Raw genomic sequence first — 22,101 nt, 5'->3', positions numbered from 1 at the left:
ACATTATTCCATCCCATAAAGTAGTCATAAATTGAATGAAGTCCATGCTTCTCGGATTTTCAATAAGACACCTGAAAACCAACAGCGTCATCTAATGATGCTTTGTAATACACCAGAGACCATTGTTCCCGTTTTAAAAGACCACATTTACAGGTATAATTTACAAATTTCATGGACTTTTATACACAACATTTTGTTGATACAGAATTTCTATGTGCGTTTAAAAATACTCAGAGCAACTATTCATAAAGATATCTAAACAAAAGGTGGATATTTTTTTTCAAGAAGTATTATATATAATGCATAAAGTAATTTTAATTATAAGGCTATCTGTAGAAAATTTGGTATTATTTTAGGGATTTTGTGAAGCTGTGTTAAAAGACTATGTATAAACCACAGAAATTGAAATAGCCTTGGCCCAATGCCTTTCAAATCACCTGCAGATGGCAGAATTTGACCATTTATTCCAATCATTTGCATCACTAACTTTTAAAAAAAAGAATAAGGCTATGACATTTGATGCCATGGATGACCAACCATTAGCTCTCAATTATTAGTAAGATATATTCTTAATTTAAAATATGTTTTTATAATTGTCAAATAATTGTCTTGTTAAAGACTGCAAAAACTAAAACATATGAAAACATCCCAATCTGGGTCAGATTTAACAAAAAGTAGACTACAAGGCCATATCAACCTGACATTATTACTATTATTACCTGCTTTAATTCTTATTGTTGTTAATATTCTTTACATTTTGTAAGTGGCTTAACTCAAACTATAACGAGGCTATGTAGTCTACTGTAAGCTGTCCATGTCCTTTTATAACTTTTAATGTTATTTAACTTGTTCCCCATTTGTTTCACTTCCCTTTTATAATATTTGACATAATGCAATCAAATTATTTCCATAATCATATGATTGGCCTGATTTATTTATTTGTATTCATCAGTTGTATTGGCAATTTTAATTGCCATTGATTTGTTTTTGTCATTGTTATTTGTCATTGTATTATTGTTATTTTGTCTTATTTTCTGTATTTTGCCATACCTCATCATTGAGTCCGTTCTCCTGTTCAATAGTTTGCGGCTCCCAGCCATTTTTATCCATTTCAGTTCTAATATAAGGTTACAGCTCTGTCTTCAGTAACTTTTTTAGTCGAAATCCTCATAGTCCTACAACAACAATATATATTATATAATATACATGGCATTTGAAGACATTTTGAGCTATTTAAAAAAGTAAATATGGTCCAAGCTGTCTCGATTACACTCGTTTCTGGCTTGATTAATAGTGCCTGAAAAGCCCATTGAAGGATCGCTTTTCTCTTTTTTTCCCTCTGACATCGATTCCTGCCTTGTTCCTTGACATAGCGGCGAAAAGGGTATACTGGTGTGGCGATATGGAGGTGAAGTTCATTTATTTATGCAGTGTTTCGGAACAACTTTACAGACCAGAAGTGTACAACTGTCATTTTTTTGGTCAGGACGAATTAGACATACCGCTTATGATGCTCAAATGAATAGTTAGCTGTGGACAGCATTTTCACTCTAGGCATGTCAGTGGTGCTAGCTTCCTAGCCATGTTATCTTTAGCTGGATGCATTGGTAGGAAATGGTTAGCCTACACTCTCGCTTTTGGTTGTTCGCTATAGTCTAACGTGACTCCTAAATCATGTCACGTAGTGTCCTCTCTTGCAACTCACAATATTGATGTAAAGCTAGTCCATATTCATGCTAATGCCAAATATGTCAACCTAGCTAGCTAGAAAAAACAATAACTTAGGCGCGTGCTGTATGTGCTTAACGTTAGCACGACGCAGAACCATTCGGTCCGTGCTGCATTTCAGTCCTTTTAATAATGAATTAGCTTCAAGACGCTGTTTAAATAAACTGTTTAGTTCATTCCTATCGGCCCTGTGTTTGGTTAGAGTATTATACATGCTAGCTACTTGCAAGTGTTGTTTTCCCATTATAACAATATGGAGTCGAAGGAAAGACCTAAAATGGCGCAGCGGGAATAGCTCGACAGAATGTTCTCGATGCGGCACGTCTACCTGACATGTATGGTAAACTGCAGTGCCTAACATGTAAACGTGTATGTTACATACGTAGTTGCAATAATTGTCACCTTCACCAATAGTTCACCCAGGGAAAATGATTACAGACAACGTACCCCCATACGCCATTCTGCCCAGCCCATATTTATGCGCAACGTTCTAGATTGGCGTACCGGAAAGAATTTTATCAGGGACGCTCCCCTTCAAGTTACTAAGCGTTTTTTTTTTTTTTTTAAATATCGAAAAGTATTATTAACCTTGTTGATTTGAAATGGGGAAAAGTACTAATTGTGTTTGCTTTTATTTGTATATATATTATGCATTTGTCTGAGTTTGTGTTTTATTGCAACACTTTAAACAGGGTCACGAGAACAAGGAGCCTGAGCAGCTTAGAAAGTTATTCATCGGAGGCCTGAGTTTTGAAACGACAGAAGACAGTCTGAGGGCTCACTTTGAGCAATGGGGGAAGCTTACAGATTGCGTGGTACGTGGTAATGTCTCCCAGGGATGCATGGCATCCATGTTGAGATTTTTCAAACACTGTTGCAGTAATATACTCTATGTGCACAACATAATTCATAACGTATGTTATTAAGCCCTGTTCAAGCTACTATTCATTTTAAGTCATAGCCTGTCATATGTCCATTTTGTATGCAATGGTTCAGTCAGATGCAGGTGTTGAGAGCTCTGGGTGTTTGATTTTGTGGTCTAAATCTCTGCTGAAATGAGAATAAATCATTTGCAATGTAAATGCGAGCTAGTCTGACATTCAAACACACAAATGAATCTTTCAACAAGTGGTCTTTCTACCTCTTGTGTTCCTGTCAGGTTATGAGAGACCCAGCCAACAAACGCTCCAGAGGGTTTGGGTTTGTGACGTACTCCTGTGTAACAGAAGTAGATGCTGCAATGGGGGCCCGACCTCACAAGGTGGATGGGCGCGTGGTGGAACCCAAAAGGGCTGTGTCCAGAGAGGTATGATCTTCTGCACTTCTGTTGGAAGTTAATGTGTCAGAGGTTTGATCTTTTCAGTTTTTTTTTAGTAAACAACGTTTTTTTTCTTGCCCCAGGACTCCTCAAAACCGGGAGCTCATCTAACGGTGAAGAAGATTTTTGTTGGTGGGATCAAAGAAGACACAGAGGAGTATCATATAAGGGAATACTTTGAACGCTATGGGAAGATTGAGAGCATCGATGTAATGGAAGACCGTCCAACTGGCAAGAAGAGAGGATTTTGTTTTGTTACTTTTGATGACCATGACACTGTGGATAAAGTTGTTGGTATGTTCTTTTGAATTGTAGCAGAGGTAGCAGCACTGAGTTTTATATTTGTTTATCACTTTTGATATTGTAAATATTATCTTCATTTGCAGCTCAAAAATATCACACAATAAATAGCCACAATTGTGAGGTCAGGAAAGCGTTGCCCAAACAGGAAATGCAAGCAGCTAATAACCAGAGGAGTAAGTGAAATCTCGCTTGAACTATCTAATACTAGTAGTAACAAAGAATTGATTTGTTCTTAACTACTAAAAAATATGCTTGTGGGCTCACTGTTACACTAATTGTTTTGTTAGGCAGAGGTGGAGGTGGTGGAAACTTCATGGGCCGTGGAGGTGGTAACTTTGGAGGTGGTAACTTTGGCCGAGGTAGGCATTATTTCACCTAAACTCAGATTGTGAATAAGGGCAGTTTTCAGTTCATTATTCACCATCAAATGTCATGGTTTGAACTTGCAGGGGGATACGGCGGGGGCCGAGGAGGCTATGGAGGTGATGGCTACAATGGGTTTGGAGGAGATGGTATGTTTGTAAGGAAAAAGAGCTAGCATTAACATGTTTGCTTGGTAACATTCTTCATTGTGTAATGTCTGCAATTCTGTCCCTTAGGTCCAAACTATGGTGGTGGCCCAGGCTATGGAGGGGGCCGGGGGGGCTATGGTGGCGATCCAGGTTATGGCAACAATGGAGGGGGGTTTGGAGGATATGATAACTACAACGACGGAGGAAACTTTGGAGGTACTGTTCCAGCATGTTGTGCACGCGTCCCATCCGAAACCTAATTAGGTTAATATAGGTAAATATTTCATCACTGGCCTCTGTGTTTTGTAGGGAACTTTGGTGGAGGAGGAGGTGGAAACTACAATGACTTTGGGAACTATGGTGGCCAGCAGTCCAACTATGGACCCATGAAGGGAAATGACTTTGGTGGAAGTAACTCAGGTGGACCCTATGGCGGTAAAGACTCTTGTTCTGACACTGCAGCACTTCACAAATCACAGAGGTCTTTGGGTCCCCGTTTAACATCTCTGGTTGCCTTTCAGGTGGCTATGGCTCAGGCGGCGGAGGCGGTGGCTATGGCTCTCGGCGATATTAACACTCATTAATCAGTGGTAAGTTCAGTTAATCTGCAACCAGTTGTGCAGACTGAAGATGTACAATTGTAGAATAACAATATATTCTATCCTGTATCCATTCAACAGGCATCAGTTCTTAGCAGGGGAGGAGATGAGCAAAGGAGTTGTCAGGAAAGCTGCAGGTTACATTGAGGCAGTCGTCTGAGCGCAGTAGAAGGACACTGGAGGAGCCAGGATCCATAGTCAGAAAAGAAAAAAAGTTACTGCAGCTTTAATTGGAGACTCCTTTTGACAAGACCCTTACACCCTAGCTACAGTGCAAGAGTGTAGCTAGTGACAACAGAAACAGCGTCTACATTCCTTTCATCATCTTTGATGCTAGATTCCCTCACCTCACCCCACGGAATGAAAATCTTTTCCCTTGTGCACCTGATAAAATCCTGTGTGATTTGTGCTAGTGGTTTAAGGAATTAAAACAAGAAAAAAAGACAAAACTGTTTTGAGTAAATGTACCGTCAGCTTTTGAAATAGTGTTGAATTTGTTTCCTGTAGACAAAACCATTCTGTGGCCTTTCCTTTGTTATTGACTGATGAAGAAAAGGCAGGAAGTGTCAGTTTTAACTTTATTTTATATTATTTTAAAGACTGTTTTGAGTTTCAACCACTGGTGATTTTTCTTGTCAGTGTGAAGTGTATTTTTGTATTATAAGTATATGTTGTCTATCCCTGGTTGTGTGAAGAGCTAGTGTATGCAGCTTAGACATCAAAGAACTGGAGGTCATGTGTTTTTACACAACTTGTACAAAAAGAATTCTAGATTGTTAACATATTTTGGAAAGTGGAACATCAGATAAATAAAGTTGTGTAGTAAATTATCTTATGTAGTGTAGTGCGTCATTGGGTGTGAGGCAGATGGACATAAATGGGTATTTCATTTTCACCAATGCAAGTGTAGATATATTGATATTCTTGTATGTATGTTCAAACTTATTTGAGAAGATGTTCTGCAGACTTTGCAACAGGGGCCTCTGTTAGTCCAACTGTAGGCTGAAGACATCTGAAAAGTTAAATGTTCCAGTTGTGCAAGAAGAGGTTTTTTTTTTTTTTCTCTCAAGTGGCATCATACTGACTTTGGGCAAGTGTAAAACAGTGTGTTGAGGGATGACATTGTCCAGCCCAGAACAGTCGACCAGTCAGCGAGTTCTTACAGAAAAGAGGAGGCAGAATTATGCCCAGCATCCCAACAACTACAACTTCTGAAGAAGCTGTGCAGTGTCTCTTGCTCGTCCAATAGCCAGCATCTTCATTCGAGAGAGCTAGTGGTATCTTCAGGAGACAGCCCCTGGAGGAGAAGCTAGTAAGTTCCTGGATTTTTTTGAGAATCAAGTAGCATGTCAGCGTGTGTTGTAGGTCTAGATTGAGATCCAGATGATTGAAGGGGAATGAGTGAGTGGTTGCACTGTCAGAAACAGTGCAGATTAAAAGAAGATGGAGCAGTGTCTTAGAACAAGGTAAGAGTAACCACTTTGCTTCATTTTCAGATTTTGGGAAAAGAAGCATTTCCCCATCAACTGATGGTACAGGCTGGGTAAGGATGAGTGTTTTTCACAATGTATGCGTGGTCAAGAATTACTGTTCTACTAATCCATTTCAGACATCACAAATGGGGAAGAAGGATGGTAATGGATAGACATTTGGCAACAATGAGGCTGGCACATGGGTTCTAAAGCCATGCAAAATGATTAACATATAATTTATCAAAGGTTTTCATGATCGAAAATGTATATGTATTTGAAAATGTTGTCTGACAGTAATAGGACTTCAAAAGCGCTGCTGATGCTGGGATCAATTGTGAAGGTATGCAACTGCTTCTTGGCTTGTGCGGCTTTGTGAGAATATTAAAGCAGGGAAACATAAATGGGTGGATTGTCTACTGACTTAAATAAGTGGTGGGCCTATTTCAGGATGTTCTATTGCAAGTCCTTTTAAGAGTATTACAGCAGTCAGGGTTTTACATAGTGTTGTGTTCTTTTTATAAACTGCCTATTTATAAATAAAGCATTTTTCCAACAATGGAGTGTTTTCTTGCTGTGAGCGCCTACATATGTGTTTGTGCACACTATATGCATTCGTTGTTTTTCTAATGCTGTATAGGAACCTGATATTTGCCTCCCGTGAGTAGAGGTTCTAAGGTCATTTGATTATGGTTTCAAGAGGGTACACAAAGCGGTTATACACACAGTGCAGGAGTGCCATTAAAGCCTTAGATTCCACATACTGAGTTATTTGATTGGTGTAAACCTACACGCCATTGTAATTTCCATAAAACTCTCATTGTACATGCCTGACCAGTCAGGTTCTTGGAACAGGTGAGGGCATGAATGACAGAATTTGAGTAATGGCAATCTATTTTTTTTTTTAAACTGATTTCTATCTCATGGCCCACGTAATATGGGGGCGAGTGGCTTAAACTGTCCACCCTACTGATTGTAATTAAAATGACTCATGGTACTAGAAGGTAAAGGAGAAGAAAAGGCACTTAATCTACCTTAAATGTTTGTATTGCTCAGCCCTATGCTGTGTAGAGGGCAGGCATTGTGAAATGGAAAATGGGCTTGGTGTTCAAAGGTAATGTTTGTGGGCTTGAGTGCCTGTGACTGCAAACACTACGATATGCAGCCATTCGCTTTTCTTAAGTGTTTTGTCAGTGGAGCTTTGTGAAGTCGTCATGCATGTTTCACATGGGGTGCTGTCGAACAATGAGGCGCTGTTGCATAAGAGCATGTCAAGCTCCGTTTCAGAAATACCTCATAGATTTAGAGCAGTTTAAGCCATCGCACATGAAAAACCCAGCTCACACGGAAGCAGATTTTCAAAAAGGCATGTTTTAAGTCTATCCAACAGAGCAATCCAACAATTTTCAAGAGCAGTACTGACCAATTACCTTTCTAAAACACTTGAATAGAACACTAATCGGAGTGCAATCCTAGTATACAAAATATTTTCTTATATAAGTAGTCTGACCTATGGTGTGTGTTATTGAACTAACAGTCACTTAGATAAGCACTCACAAGGGTGGCCTGATTAACTGAATAGTTTATTTTTTATAAAGCACAGAGATAAAATTGCCATAGAACTGTAAATTAAGATATAAAACTGACTTAAGTGCCAGTGATTGCAACGAAATTATTAGCATACTAAAATGTGGTATATACAGTACAGTCATATTCCAATAGCAAACAAGGTATAAATGTATTTACAAACCATACAGATAAAAGAATCTTAAAGGGAGAAATATAAAGAAGTAAAAAATAACAATAGATATTACAAATATTAAGAGTAAAATAAGCAAAAACTATATAATAGTTCTGCTATTTTTTTTCTGTTTGGTGTTTTTACGCATAAGCAAAATTTCAACTATAAAGTTATCTTTGCATAGTACATAACTAGAGTAATGCAGTACCGCAAGAAAGGGAAAAGAAGAGATTTGGTTTTTTGGGGGGGGGGATAAGTGCTAACCATCACTCTTGATGAGTGTCTTTTTGACCCTGGGGACCAGGAAGACGTTACCGTCGGAGGTCTGCTGCAGGGAGTAGTCAGCTGGGGAGTAGGGCCTGCCCTGCTCGTCTCTCAGCATGCCGAACACCTCCAGGTACAGGCTGTTGAGCTGCTGCTTCATCTGCCGCAGGCTGCTGCTGTGCTCCGTCTTCTCCCGCTGCAGCCGCTCCCGCTCCTCCTTCAGCGAGTCCAGGTCGAACTCTAGCCCCACTATGTTCTCCATCTTGCGCTTGCGGCAATTCTGGGCCGCCACCTTGTTCTTGCCGCGCCGGCGGATGTCACGGACCAGGGCCAGCTGGGGCTCGTTGAGCTGGTGCTTGGACATCAACTCGTTGAAGTCGTCCACGGGCAGGTTGATGATCATGCTCACGGTGAAGGGGATCCGAAGGGTCTTGGCCCGCTGCTCGTCGCGAGACAGCCGTGACTCCGAGCGCCTCTTGGCTTTGTCTTTGCTGAAGGGTGGCTTGCTGTGGCCACTGGCTTCTGCCGGCTCGGTTTTGTGATGCTTGCCGTTTCTGTCCTGACGTCGGCTTCTTGGGGTGTTGGTTGTGGTGCCTGATGGGCTAGTTGTTTCGAATGGCAGGGAGAACATCTCAGAGTAGTCCGACTCACTTCCTGGGCCGCTGTCCGTGTCGTCCATGTCGGAGTCGCTGAAGCCAAGAGAGCCATCCTCAAATGTAGACTTTTCTGGAGAGCTCATGTTGGGGCTGGCATCCAAGGACAAGCCAGAGTCCGAATCTGGGAATTCCGTGGCCATCTCGCCCTTGCTCATTTCAAAGGGGTCTCCAGACGAGAGCTCCCGCATGTCTAGAGGTTTTACAGGCGAGCAGTCTGGAGTTTCTGTAACCTGGCAAACTCCACTCACTGTGTTGCAAGGATGGGGTGTCTCACTAACTTTGGCTGTGTTGAGCATGTCTGGGTAAAACATCTCACAGAATTCATCTGTGTTGCCACTGACCACCGTGTCAGGGGCTTTGAGTGACATCTGACTCAGAAGGTTGGCTGGGCCAGCGCCGGGAAAGCTGACCTCATAGTTGCCCATGAACTCAGGGGGGCAGACCTCGGGCTGGGTCACCACGGTGTCTGTGAGTCCAGGCATGAAGAGGCCATAGCTTGGGTCTTCAGGAGCTGAATTTGTGCTCAAATAATCACTTGGTTCTGTAATTTCCGGCATCTGCATGTTCAGGCACTGCTGCAAGGAGTAAACAACAGAGGTAAGTATCTCTAGTTACCAACATAACCAAAGTAAGACATCATTACACATAGCCTTATTATCACAGACTGATTTGAACACTCATAATAATTTGTGGACTTCAGTCTGACTTGTTCTGAAAAAAATGCTATGGTTCCTTTAACACTGAACCGGTTTGGTGGGATACAAAAATGAAATCAAATCCCTTGCACTACCTGTAGTTCCGGAATGGAGAGTAACTCCATCCAGGCCTGATCCAAGTCTGGCCATGATTTCTGTGTGGCAGGTAGCAGTGGAGTCTGGGCAAGAGGTGGCTGCTCAGGAGCCATGATGAGTTGACTGTTGGTTGTGGGTGGTGTGGCGGTGCCCAAGCAAGTGGAAGCAGTCTGTAAAACCACAGAAAAACAAAAGTCCATTTTGACGTGCATGAAGGTGTGTCATTTAGTGTAGGATGTGACAAGATTGAAGGAGAAAAGGAATCCATTTTGAGTTTAACACAAAGTGAGCTCTGCCACTGCTGCTTTCACCTTACCTCACTTGACTCTACCAGCGGGAATGTCTGTGCTAGCAGCTCCATGCACTCATCGAAGGACATGGCGTCTCCATCCACCGTGAAGCCAACATTCTACAAACAAGCAAAAGACAAAATGTCATTTCTAGCACTGCACTGACTGGCCACTCACCCATGTTTAACTTGCCAGCCTAAAGACTCACAGGGAGATCAAGAGACATTCACTGTATACCTAACAACTTCAAAGAGGAAATGTATTTGAGCACAGCTCAATGAGCCAACCAGCTGCAACAAAAGCCATCAGCCCTCTGAGCCACCTGTGCCCTCCTAATTACAGCACGGTGTTGGTTACCTAGATACCTGCTCGGCACTCTGAGGCCCTGTGTGTGTGTGAGTGAGGGTGTTTGTGTGTGTGTGTGTGCTCATGTGTACCTGACTGACCTCCGAGGGAGTGTCTGAGGCAGACTGTGGCTGTCCGCTGGGCACCGAGCGGGGGACGAACTCGCCAGTCTCCTCGTCCAGCTGCAGCTGAGCCAGCAGGGCTTTCTCCCGCTCCAGCAGCATCTGCCGCCTCTTCTCCTCCTCCAGATCACGCTGCTTCTGCAGCTCGTGCTCCTTCTGCCGATAGCTGAAGTCGAACACCTCCCTGCCCGCCCCCAGGTCTATGTCCTGCTTCCACAGGATGTCGATCATGTCCATGTCCTGGTGGAGGGGGAGAGACAGAGGAGAAAGAGGAGGTGGGTGAGACTGTGTGTATGTGTGTTGTGGCTCTCAAGCAGGAGGCTGCGAGGCTCTAGGCTACTGGACCGTAGTGCTGCCACACCCTGTCTCCGAGGGTGCCTGTGTCCTTTCTTCTTCAAACCCAACACAATGTAATGTTGGATGTAATGAAAACGACTCCATGAATAATAGATGTGCTTCTCCTTTTCTTGTGTCAAGTCCCCACCCACAGACTGAGGGCGTGTTTTTTTTTTTTAGGTAGTAGAATGGCTCAATATATGGAAATCTTCATCTCGAACATAGAGATGAGGGCATGACATACACAGAGAATATTGTATCTTTCTGTACGTACTTTTCAGTTTGAATTGCTTTTCTTAAATGTCAGGCCGACACACAACCACCAGAAAGCATCAGCCTCGACTACACATCAAGTAACCTATTACGAATGTACAAAGTTAACACCATCGTAGTTCTGCTTGTGTAAATCAATAGGGTAAGCTTCAAATGTTTAAATTACCTTTAGTACACAGTATTAATTATCAGAGAGTGATGTATGGAAGGTCTGTATTTCTTCTCACATCGTGCTTGCCAAACATTCAGGTAATGTCGATATTTGATGAATGGCAGGTTGATGGAGGTTTAAAAAGTACTACAACACCCCTGAAAATGACCTCAGTTCATGATATGGGCCCTGCCTACAACACCATACCCTGCTCAGCAGGTTTAATAAATAGCCATTTAGAGATAACATATCTTTACTACTACTGTGATCAAAAACTGTCTTGTGACCTTGACTGTGTGCAGTTATGGTCAAACTCTTGTCTCTGGTCTATCATAAACTGGATTACATCAGTTGTAAATTAAAGTCATGAATGGTTACAAAACCCCTCTATCTCCCCAACCCTAGTGCCAAACACTATTAGCGCCCTATTAAAAGAAAAAAGTCCAGAGATAAACAGTTAGTCTTTCCCCTGGGTCGCTAACATCCATTTCACTGAGATTATTTACAGTGGGGGAATTTTTTTGCGCAAGAGCCTCTTAGTGTTGCATAAACCCAGTAGACTGGGTCAGAAGGAAACATCACACCATGTGATTGCTTTTTTCCACAACTGACCAGTAAAAGGTTGCCTTTGCTTTCAGCCCACAAATCACATGGTGAAAATGTAGAAATGCAAACAGGAAGGGATAGTTGACAAAGGAGAAGTATTCCTATGATGGTATGGGAAGTTGTGGTTTAACTTCTGACCGAAAAAACATCCACTCAACATTAAAAATGTGCAGGGTACATCCATGTTACTCATTTAAGGTGGAAATCACAAGTAATTATTAACTCTCCTCTGACACTTTCCAACAGTGTATGTGTGCTAGACATGTGATCTCTAATTGTTAACTGGTTGTTTCAGTCCAAAAACCTTTTTGAACTATACTTTTAAACCTATTAAACAACAAGCCCACGCAGATATTACTATTTATCAAACGAACCATTTGACCCATGTGCAGAATTATTTCAATGTCAGTGTCGGCTTTTCAAACCAAGAGTCTATAACGTCATTAGTTTACACCGGACCACTCCACTGACTATTAATCTTGGGAGAGTCAGGCCACTTCTCCAGCCCTAGATAAGCTGTGGGAGGGATGATGAAATGTCTAAACAACCGGTTTAACAAATTGGAGTCTCGCACGAGATGTCTGCCTAGGGTTATTCAACCTAGGTTTGTGTAGATTCAGCTACTACATGCTACATTTTTTATGTTGTGTGTTGAATATTGTAGGTTTGACAGTGAAAATAGTAAAATGAGTTTAAATGTCACAAACACAACATTACATTAAATTAAATTAAATTAAATTAAATTAAATTAAATTAAATTAAATTAAATGCTAAATCAGGGCTTTTTTGTAATTGGTCTGTAACATGTACATCTGTATGATGTAGAATACCCTGCTTACTGAGAGAGACAACACTGACCTAAATCCACTTCAGTTACCACATTACCACTCTTCTTCTACCTGGCTCTAAACTGAAGTGACAAAAGACAACACTTTCTAAACACTTATAAATGTCCATGTGACCATGACCATGTGTTTAATATGTGTTATTACAACCATTACAGGGAAAAACAATTTAAGATGTAGCTGATGCTAAAGCTAAGGTGCTCAGGGTCAGTGTAGAAAACCCACCCTGAGGGTCCCCTACAAACAGTATGGAGGCCATTTATTTAGGGGGAGATGATGTAAGACCGACCAGATGTAGTTTTTTTCCAAACTGACTTCTAAAAGCGTGTTCATCAATTGAACATTATAGCATAACGTTATGCTTTCTAGTTAAGCACATCCATGCAAATAAATTAAACCCATTTTGGAATTTTCCTTACATATTTTAAGTTACATCCTTGTATGTCATTATGCTGTGTTTTGTCATTTGTGCCTTAAAATTAATGACATATTGTCATCAGAAGTGTATGTCCTACATTATAATGTCTGTGTGAATATTTTTCTGATCCTACTAAAACTAAGGGACTTTAAAACAGACTATGTCTCCTTTGTTCACAAGACCTGTGAGTGGACTCGAGACATACAAATGAGGAAACAAGCTAATACAAATAAAGGCCTAATTTCCTGGAAGAAAGGACAATGTCAGCATGTGCCACTTACTGACACACTCTCACTTCCTTCATTACTTGTGCCTGTGCCAAAATACTTAACAAATACTTTGAGTCGTTCAAAAGTATAGATCAGTAGCACAAAAACAATCATCTTAAATGTGTGTGTATGCATGTGTGTGTGTGTTAGTGTTTGGGACAAATATCATTATAAGGAAGAGACACCTGAGACCTGATATCTGCCAACTGGCCTAGAAATAAAGATGCCACATGGCCCATAAAAAAACCAGTTTATCAAGCCTCTCCATCGTCTTTCTCTCATTGGAATGACAAGGTGCAGGTAAAAGCCAAGGTGGTTTACCATTACAATGTGATGGCAACACTTTAAGTGTTCAACATTTTGATATATACACACATCTTAAAAACAGGTTAATCAATTGATCTGAACTGCTTGCACAGACTTCAACTCAGTCTTTTGACTTGAACTGGACTTTAAGTTGGCCTAATGTTTTGCTACACACAGTTGGACTAACTGGTCTGTATTTGACCAGTTTGCATCTATAAATTCTTCACAGTAATGATCAATAACTGGAATCAGCAACAGTAGGTCTAAAGTTGGTTTTGAACAACTGTACACCTTACATAACCTAAATGCGACCACGCGTGGATTTAACCATACTTCTGAGGAGACCAATGTAATGTCTTTGTGGTTAACTTCTTTACAACAACGGTAAAGAAAACAACAACATTCCTGGATGGGGCCGAACCGTTGTGCAATCAACTGTATAGAGCAAAGGTACTGATGCCATCTTCAGTAGGATCACACGCTATGGGGCTCCCAGTGCAGAACAGGGGACTCTGGACGGCCAACAGTAAACACCGTGCGATGTGCAAAATTAAAAAGTTTCTTGACATTTCAGCGTTTCACCTCTCTGTAACACCACATGCAACACAGACGACCTATACTTCCCGAAAGTTGTCCATATTTCAACATTTAAATGATTATTAGCTTTGTTGTTTTTGGACTGGACAACTCGTCTACAATGACTTTGCAGAATTTTCGGAGTGCGTAAGAGGCGCAGGCTCGGAAGCGTTGGAAACGCCTCCCTAACCATACTGTGTATTTTAATTGATTAAACTATTTGTCCATTTTGTGTTCATTTCATGAGACAACTACACAATCGACACAAAACAATGATCCCTAAATCGACAGGCTATATCAAATGAAACACAAGGACCAGTTATGGACCATTCAATTTATCCAATTACATAAAAACGGAGAACTGGCTAAACAACTTGTACGCGGTCGCCATCGATCATGTAAGTTACGCAAAAAACATATTAAAAATCAAAATGCAGGCCTACTTCATTTTGAATTCAGACACAACATGCGATGACTCTTGCTGAATATCTTTAAAAAGTTAACTAGGCCCCATTCTCGTCCAGGAAGGGTGAACTAAGTGCTGTTACAGCCAACATGTTAAGTTAACACGTTAATTTACCTGTTGACTTGGGTTTAATTTAGGCAATTCAATCTCCATCATTTTGGTGAGATACAATGCCTCCTTAGTGACGAATCTCCCAATATCGTACGTATGTTTTGTATTCCTTTTTTTGAGACCGAAAACACGAGGATGAGCAATATTGTCACCACCCCTTGGACAGACGCTGTAGATATGAAGAATACTGCTTGAAGTCTTATGAAAATTTACGGAAAACCCCGGCAGTCGGCCCCGCCCACTCACTGCAACAGCCAGTCAAGACTTTTCCGTGAGCAGCGAAGGGATCGTCCCCCTCAATCTACAGCAACGGTGGTACAGTCGGTAAACCTGAACAGGGGGAGTAGCTTAACACATAACCTTACATTTTCTATCTTCCATGAACTCTATTAATTGAATGGGATTATGCGTGACAGAGGGGCCAAAAATGACAGGCCAAAAATGAAATACATCTAACACAGAACAACCAGACACAATTGCACGGTAACACCTTGAAGAGCATATGAGTTTCTGATGTCTTCCAATCCTACCCTGACCAAGTGTTATCCAGAAATAATTGCCGGAATACCTGCAGCATAGGCCTGGCATATCTTGTAGATGTTGAATTAAGCCAATTGCCAATCACGTAGCCTGCTGGCCTCAGACAGTAACCTACTCTTAAATTGGATTGAAACTCACATTGACGATCATTGGTTGTGTATTTGTGTAGCCCAATAAACCTCTGCGCTGCTGAATACAGACATTTAACCTTAAAATTCTTACCACGCAGTGCATGTAACAGTTTGTGAAATTTGTCCCTAGCTTTAGCTTTGCTAACTTCCACTTACGTGCACTACTACGGCAGTGGCTCATAAGCTGTGCCAGCAGCTCACATTTTGCACAGACCCTCTTACCTGTCAACCAGTCATCAATCTTTTCTGTCACCTGGCGACCTCTACTGGTGTCATTGGAAGCTATCAATCGCACCGCCTTTCAGTAAGGAAGGATTATTTAGAAATGTTGGCAATGAATTATGTATTTGGGAAATTAACAAGACAATACACATAGTTTAACAGAATAAGGAAAATGCCAACCTTTGAGAGTAGTAAACAAAGTATAATGCATAACTTGAAATGGTTATTCCAAACATTTACATTAGACACACTAAGTCCCATTTTTACATCTTGGACAATGGAAACAGAAAGAGAGAAGGACAGCCCCTTTACTATCCTAAATATGCTGCCACTTGGGTGCCAGTGAGTAGCTGCATGAGACTTGCAATTAGGTTGTTTGAAATGTGTCCTGCTAATGAAGTGATCTTTATGCCCCGAAATCTAACACCTAGCTGTTAAGAACCTCACCTTAGCTCAAGACCTACCTACTATCACTGCAACTCACTGTCTCAATTATATTTAAAGATTTGCCCCCCCTCTCATGCGAAGCGCGCTCTCGTGTACACGTTCACGATTGGCAGCTCCACGTCGACATTCTTCCAGCTGCAGACTGCACTATGGGCAGTGAGAAACGAGAGTAGAGCGGCGTGAAAGCAACCCACAGTTTGTGGAGGTATATAGTGGGACGTCAACTGCAAAATTAAATTATTACACAGCGAAGAGGCTTCGATACTGACTATAGCCACGTTTTCAAATGTTGCGTTAGCTTTATAAGGTCTCTGTCGCCTCGTGCTCTAGTGCTGAATAGCTGCTCTCAGACCAACCAGGTATGTAGTCTACTGTAACATTCTTTCGATACTACTGAAAAGTAGCCCTAGAATTTGTCATTTAACCAGACATTTATCTACATGTAATGTTGCGTTGTGTTGGCATGTAGCCCAAAGCCACTGAGATCCTTAACTTACGCAAAAATCAAAGTTCAAACTCATTAAGCTAGGCAGTGTTTCATTTGAAAAATTTGCCGAATATGGACTGTAATGCAAAAATAGTAAGGCGCCTTTTACCTGCACTGTTTAACTACGCTTCAAACATATGCATGGTTTTTCATACATGTTTTAAAGTTCTGTCACAAATTCAACAGGTTTAATTAAGTCCGCTAAAGAAAAGTGTTTCAAAATGAGTAATTTTCGGGTCACTTTGTTATATTATTGGGTATTCAACATGGCATACACCTTAATTTGGAAACTTTAGACACGTCAGCTGTTCCACCTATCAACTGCCCTAATTGTTAACTTAACAACCTTGAGGAGAGACAAGGTTGAACTGAAAAGTCAACATAAAATTTCTCACAGTTGTGATATCTACTTATGTTTCATTTCCATTACCAAACAATCTTTGTGACTGCTTATACACTGGCATGAATATGGATATGTACTCTGCAAGTTTATAGTACATTTGTTGTCCACATTTTAAAACGTGTTTGTGTTTGCATGCATACAACTCTGTGGCTAGGCATATGTTAGGGGGGATGGGGGTATAATGGGCAAACAACTGAAGTTTCCAACTGTGTAGGCATCTTTGCCATTTTTTAAAGATTCTTTCAGCAGCTATAACAGGCCCAGCATGGTCATGGCCTGCTTTGCAAATTTCCATTAATAACTGCAACCTTATGAACTTCCTAATTTCTCTCAGATTGTACAATAATTACACATAATTATATGGCTATGTATAAGAACATTTCTCTTGAATCCCATATTTTGTCTGAGGAAAGCTCTTTGAGATGATGGGTTAAAATGCACTTCATAGTTGCACTTACATTTTAAATACAGCATCAACATTTGCAAACTAACTTGTCTCTCCCCTCTTCTATGCTTAAGGCAGACATATTTGATGAAAAGTCCATTGAGGAAGAATACCAGGCCACTGGCGCTTCCCAAGTAGAGTTCTGTGATACACTTCGACTCTAATCGCTTGCAGTCAGTGCATTACAGAACTTTGTTTTGGGAGTTGATGTTCTGGCCTGAAGGAAACAAACATTACATCTGGAGGGAGGGGGTAATGATGCCAAACAAGCCGCCAAGGGGTCACTCAGACTTGAGTGTTGTTTTCTTTCCTGGTCTCAAAAAATAAAGCTGTTGCTTGCAATGCTTTCTCTAAAGTGTCTCCATTTTTGCCACTCTGACAATCCTTTGAACAACCAAGTGCTCAAATAAATAGATGGGGAAAGTCCAGATATACTAGATCATTTAAATAAAGCCTCAAGATACACACGTCACAAATTCAGTTTGTTACAAAATGATGGTGAAAGAATGCGATTTCACAATGCTAAATGTCATTTGCAGTACAATTTCATTCATGCTACAGCCTCTTTCATTCTCACACATGTAACTACGACAGAGGTGTTCTCCCTTCTGATGAGAATTTCAGTCATTCTGTTCTTGCATTAGAATATAAAATCTAAATATCAGAAATGCATGTAAAACTGCCACCTCGGACTGATTCCCTTGCTGATGACATAAGTCCATGGCAGCATATTTCTATCTGTTAGCTGATGCTCACTGAATTGGTAGTTTGACTATGAGAGCCTACTACTGTTCCTGAGAAGTCAGGTGAGAATTCATATAACGTGCTATGACAATGTAAAACATTTTCATCTTCTTCATAACTATTTATTTTGGAATGGATGAACATTCCTCACATTGTGTAAGGCTAGACTGAACTTGCCATTTATCAAGGATCATGGAGCATCACTCCATATGTAAGATAATGAAAGAGAGGTTTAGAATAAAGTTCAGTGTCATATATTGAAATTATTCTTACAAAGCATAATACTCATATTCTTTGACTAATGGCCTCCGAAGTATTAGATTATAAACATTCATTAATTGCCCTATCATAGCTTAGATGGGGTAGCCTAGGCATGACAATCTTTCTAGTGCGTTTGATACATTGTAATGTCTACATGATTACTGTAACTGTGACAATGTTGCAACAATATCCATGGTGTTATCATGAGAAAGTAACATTATCATATTTTATAAGAGCTTTTGGGGCGGGGAAATAGATCGAATGCAGTGCATGACGGGACTCAGGATATAACTACCTCATATCCTACTATCACAGCGCTGACCTCTGACAGCTCAGCCTTTCCTTTCACAAACACGGAAGCAGCATGGCGTCAAACGGCAAGAGCTCTGAGCGGCAAAGAATTGCACAGCAAAGATTGAGAATCATCGCCGGTCATTTAAGAAAACAAGAAGAGGCAGATCACATAGAGATCGCTGCACAAGAATGCAAAGCTGAGTCGAGTAGGACAGATACCGCGAAGCCAAACTCGGTGCCTAAGAGGAGGTAAAGACATGGCTATGATAATACACAAATGAATTGAGCTCTGCACTGTAGCTACAGTAGCTAGCCGCCGTTCACTGGGCTAGTTAAAGGCACTGTGGTTTCAATCAGATGTTTTGCACAAGTAGACATGACAGTATAGCTATAAAGACCCAGGTAGTTCATACTGATATTAAAAGATATGATCTGCCGAACTGTGTCGTTAGCTAGATGTTGACCGAATGTGCGGGAGAATTCCGTAGTCCACAAACAAAGTTCATTCATGGCCAAGAAGTGGGTGCGGTAGTTCGTGCAAGATTTCAAGATGACCAGAGTCTCCTACAAGTCTGTCTTTAATTTAAATTAGGTAGGTTGTCATATGTTTTGTTCACGAGAAGTAGAAGTGAATCGAGTAACCAGTCAGTTTGTCATCAATCTGAAGGCTACAGTAAAGGCGAACTGTCAACATTGCCAAGGATGTTCTGTTGTCGCTCATCATTCCCTTAACTTGCATTAAACTTCTATTCTTATTCTATATGAATCTGTTGTCCACAACATCCTACCATCAGTGCCTGATCGTGTCGCTGTGAGGGTAAGCAGTATAGAGTGTAGGTAGGTTATAAAGACTTGCCAAGCTGACAGAAATGTTCGAGATACTATTCTCTAAATTCATATTCATGATGTTAACATTTAGGGTAGTTGTAGTCATTTGCTAGTATTAAGCATTGTGCGCAGTTATTACATTTGTGTAACATCTGAATGATGGGTGTTTGCTGTGTGATCGTTGGTGAGATTATTAATAACAAATCACAATAGATAACTTGAGTTTCTCAGGCAAAACTTCGGACGTAAAGACGTTTTCTGATTGGCTAAAACCAACGGTGGCCTGACTGTAGACTCCTTATGTGGCAAGGCTGGCTTCCTGCCCTATTTTGTCAAGCAGTAGTGACATCTAGTGTTAGACATATTTCAAAGCATTACAATTAAAAAAAACTTTATTTGCTAAATTATTCTCCCTGTCAACTTTGCCCCTTTAAATATTACACCAAACTTTCTTCATAATTTAAGGCATCGTTCATAGGCCATGTCCAGTATATATATAATGTAGGCGAACAGTGAAGACCTGGCACGAATCACTGATAAGTTCTCCGTCCTGCTCATATATGTTTTCTGGGTGGTGCTCTAGTTGTTATCGAAAGCAGCTATTGAAATCGTGTGGACTGAATATCTCCTTTATCTTAGTGTGGTCACAGAGACCTTGATAAAGCATGCTGCTAACTTGCCCCACGTCTTCAGAAAATATGTGATTTCCTTCCTCGAGAACTTGCTTCATAACTTACCATGATGTATGTATGGGGTGAGGGTGAGGCCTTCACTATGCTGGGAATGTTGATGATACGAAATGTAGATAATACGAAATGTAGATAATACGTCCAGATATGTAGCTTGTCTGGTATGGTAGGATGGCAGAATGATGAGGGATCCTGGTCTTGAGAGACAGGTTTGGAGTGACAGATGCCTAGCTTCCTGTTTTGATGCCTCCCCTTCTCCTTTTTTGACCGCAGATATGAAAGTCCACTCTCTGAAAGACTACTAAGTTGATATTTATTAAATGTCCAAAGGAAAGGAAAGTGTGTAACTTAAAGTGTGTGCCTAACTTATAGTTGATTAACTTTTTGAAGTTGTACTACTACTACTACTACTACTACTACTACCACCACCTTCCCATTTCTCCAAAAAGATGGATAATTTAGGCGTATTACTTCTGCTGTGGACAATACCAGTCCTTAGTGCCATCGTCATGTTGTGTCTTACCCTTGTGAAGATAACACGAGTGACCTTGAGTCACATGCTGATTTGGTCTGCACAGATATATTCCTTTCGTCTCTGTTCGGAGATTCTCAAATTGTTTCACTAAAGCCCACTTATCACAATTGTAGTTGGACGTGAATCATTTACCCTTTAAGAAGTGAAAAAGATAGAGAAGGAGGGTTTTTTTAATCCATGAAAAACAAACATGGTGTTAATTTAGACACATAGAGCTATGTTCAGTAGGTAGTTTTATGTAGTATAATATTGCTTTTGGAGGCTTGTTTTCATTACTGTTTACCAAGTTAGGCTATATTAAGATGTTCTGTAAACCCAAGAAATTTGCTGTTTTGTAACTGCTAAAGAATGTGGAAGGATATGGTGTTTTGGATTCCTTCCTGTTTTGTGTTGCCTAGACATTGTTGAAAGAATCTGGTACTCAGACTTAGTGATAACCAGAATTATCAGGGGTCTTACTCGACTAAGAGCCTGGCGTGCCTAAATGTGCATTAAACCCATATCCTGTCAAAGCAGGTGCTGATTGCCAGTTGAGAGGTTTTGTAACTCATTACTAAAGCACTTCATATTTAGGCTGATTCCAGAAGAGCCATTTAGACTCTGCACAGACAGATGCACTCCTGAAAACCATCTCGTGGATCTATAAAGGCAGCTTAGTCATTTGATTGTGGCTATAAAATGTCATAAGAGAAGGCTTACACAAGCCAACAGCATTTTTCTCGATGCAACCTTTGTATCAAGGCTGCCGTACAATTTGAGTGATATGCATATTGGTTTCCTAGTGAATGCATGGAATGTACACAAATTCGATTAAGATGTTGCCTAATTCTATTAAGACGCTACTTCCTCAAAACCATTTTTAGTGGTAACACCCCAAGCCTGGCCAGTTTTGCCCAGCCATTAAGTTTGCACGGCACTCCTGGATGTGACCGTGTCCTTTAATATGCCGTATTTCTCCCCTGCCGTATGGAGACAGAGCTCTGGAGCTGCCGGGAGAATTTACACAAGAATCTCATTACCATCCTGACAGTGGTGCTCCACCCACGTGTTGGTGTGTGTGATGTGTTGCCGGTGTGTGTGTGTCTGGCAGTGGATCATAGTGTATGGAGAATGTGTGGAGCTTCTCCTCCTCTTTCCTTATCTGGCTTCTGGCTGGATACAATTCTATGGTGGCTATATGTGTTGGTGTATAGGATGCTATGTACAGTATAATGGTCCTGATGGCTATGTGTCGGTGTATAGGATGCTATGTACAGTATAATGGCCCTGTGTGTCGGTGTATAGGATGCTATGTACAGTATAATGGTCCTGATGGCTATGTGTCGGTGTATAGGATGCTATGTACAGTATAATGGCCCTGTGTGTCGGTGTATAGGATGCTATGTACAGTATAATGGTCCTGATGGCTATGTGTCGGTGTATAGGATGCTATGTACAGTATAATGGTGGCTATATGTGTCGGTGTATAGGATGCGATGTACAGTATAATGGTGGCTATATGTGTCGGTGTATAGGATGCTATGTACAGTATAATGGCCCTGAGATTGAAAAGTAGGCGGTGGTTAATGAGCTTTGAGAGG

The 22,101-nt window shown here is 40.9% G+C and overlaps 3 protein-coding genes and 1 long non-coding RNA gene across 6 annotated transcripts in view; 3 read left to right on the top strand and 1 right to left on the bottom strand.

The window, feature by feature from the left end:
- Window positions 1–1,307: 1,307 nt before the first annotated feature.
- hnrnpa3 (heterogeneous nuclear ribonucleoprotein A3) lies at window positions 1,308–6,488 on the top strand. The gene is made up of 11 exons (XM_012836484.3): window positions 1,308–1,408; window positions 2,421–2,543; window positions 2,888–3,034; window positions 3,130–3,340; window positions 3,433–3,522; window positions 3,637–3,708; window positions 3,799–3,861; window positions 3,949–4,077; window positions 4,171–4,296; window positions 4,383–4,451; window positions 4,542–6,488. The coding sequence occupies exons 1-10, from the start codon at window positions 1,403–1,405 to the stop codon at window positions 4,433–4,435; spliced, it is 1,020 nt and encodes a 339-aa protein (XP_012691938.1). The 5' UTR covers window positions 1,308–1,402; the 3' UTR covers window positions 4,436–4,451; window positions 4,542–6,488.
- A 1,005-nt stretch (window positions 6,489–7,493) lies between these two features.
- Window positions 7,494–20,111, bottom strand: nfe2l2a (nuclear factor, erythroid 2-like 2a). 3 transcript variants are annotated; one of them, XM_031559213.2, is made up of 5 exons: window positions 20,035–20,111; window positions 10,109–10,378; window positions 9,698–9,790; window positions 9,381–9,551; window positions 7,494–9,165 (listed from the first exon to the last, which is right to left on the bottom strand). In XM_031559213.2, the coding sequence occupies exons 1-5, from the start codon at window positions 20,035–20,037 to the stop codon at window positions 7,930–7,932; spliced, it is 1,773 nt and encodes a 590-aa protein (XP_031415073.1). In that variant the 5' UTR covers window positions 20,038–20,111; the 3' UTR covers window positions 7,494–7,929. The 3 variants fall into 3 exon arrangements, with proteins under 3 accessions (XP_031415073.1, XP_012691950.2, XP_012691951.2); XM_012836496.3 differs by lacking the exon at window positions 20,035–20,111 and adding an exon at window positions 14,499–14,691; XM_012836497.3 differs by lacking the exon at window positions 20,035–20,111 and adding an exon at window positions 14,499–14,690 and having other exon boundaries at window positions 10,118–10,378.
- On the top strand, window positions 14,785–17,512 carry LOC122133832. Its single transcript, XR_006153014.1, has 2 exons — window positions 14,785–16,194; window positions 17,245–17,512. It is a non-coding gene; the product is annotated as an uncharacterized LOC122133832 (long non-coding RNA).
- agps (alkylglycerone phosphate synthase) overlaps window positions 17,789–22,101 on the top strand; it is a 33,048-nt gene continuing 28,735 nt past the window's right edge. The window contains exon 1 of the mRNA XM_012836378.3: window positions 17,789–18,718. Within this exon, the coding sequence (XP_012691832.1) occupies window positions 18,540–18,718 (179 nt within the window). The 5' untranslated portion in view covers window positions 17,789–18,539. The remainder of the gene's footprint in view (window positions 18,719–22,101) is intronic.

The sequence above is a fragment of the Clupea harengus genome, chromosome 2 (assembly GCF_900700415.2).
Source record: "Clupea harengus chromosome 2, Ch_v2.0.2, whole genome shotgun sequence".
Classification (NCBI taxonomy): Eukaryota; Metazoa; Chordata; class Actinopteri; order Clupeiformes; family Clupeidae; genus Clupea; species Clupea harengus.
Note: the sequence above shows the minus strand (reverse complement) of the source record. Positions and strands in the feature narration are given on the sequence as shown.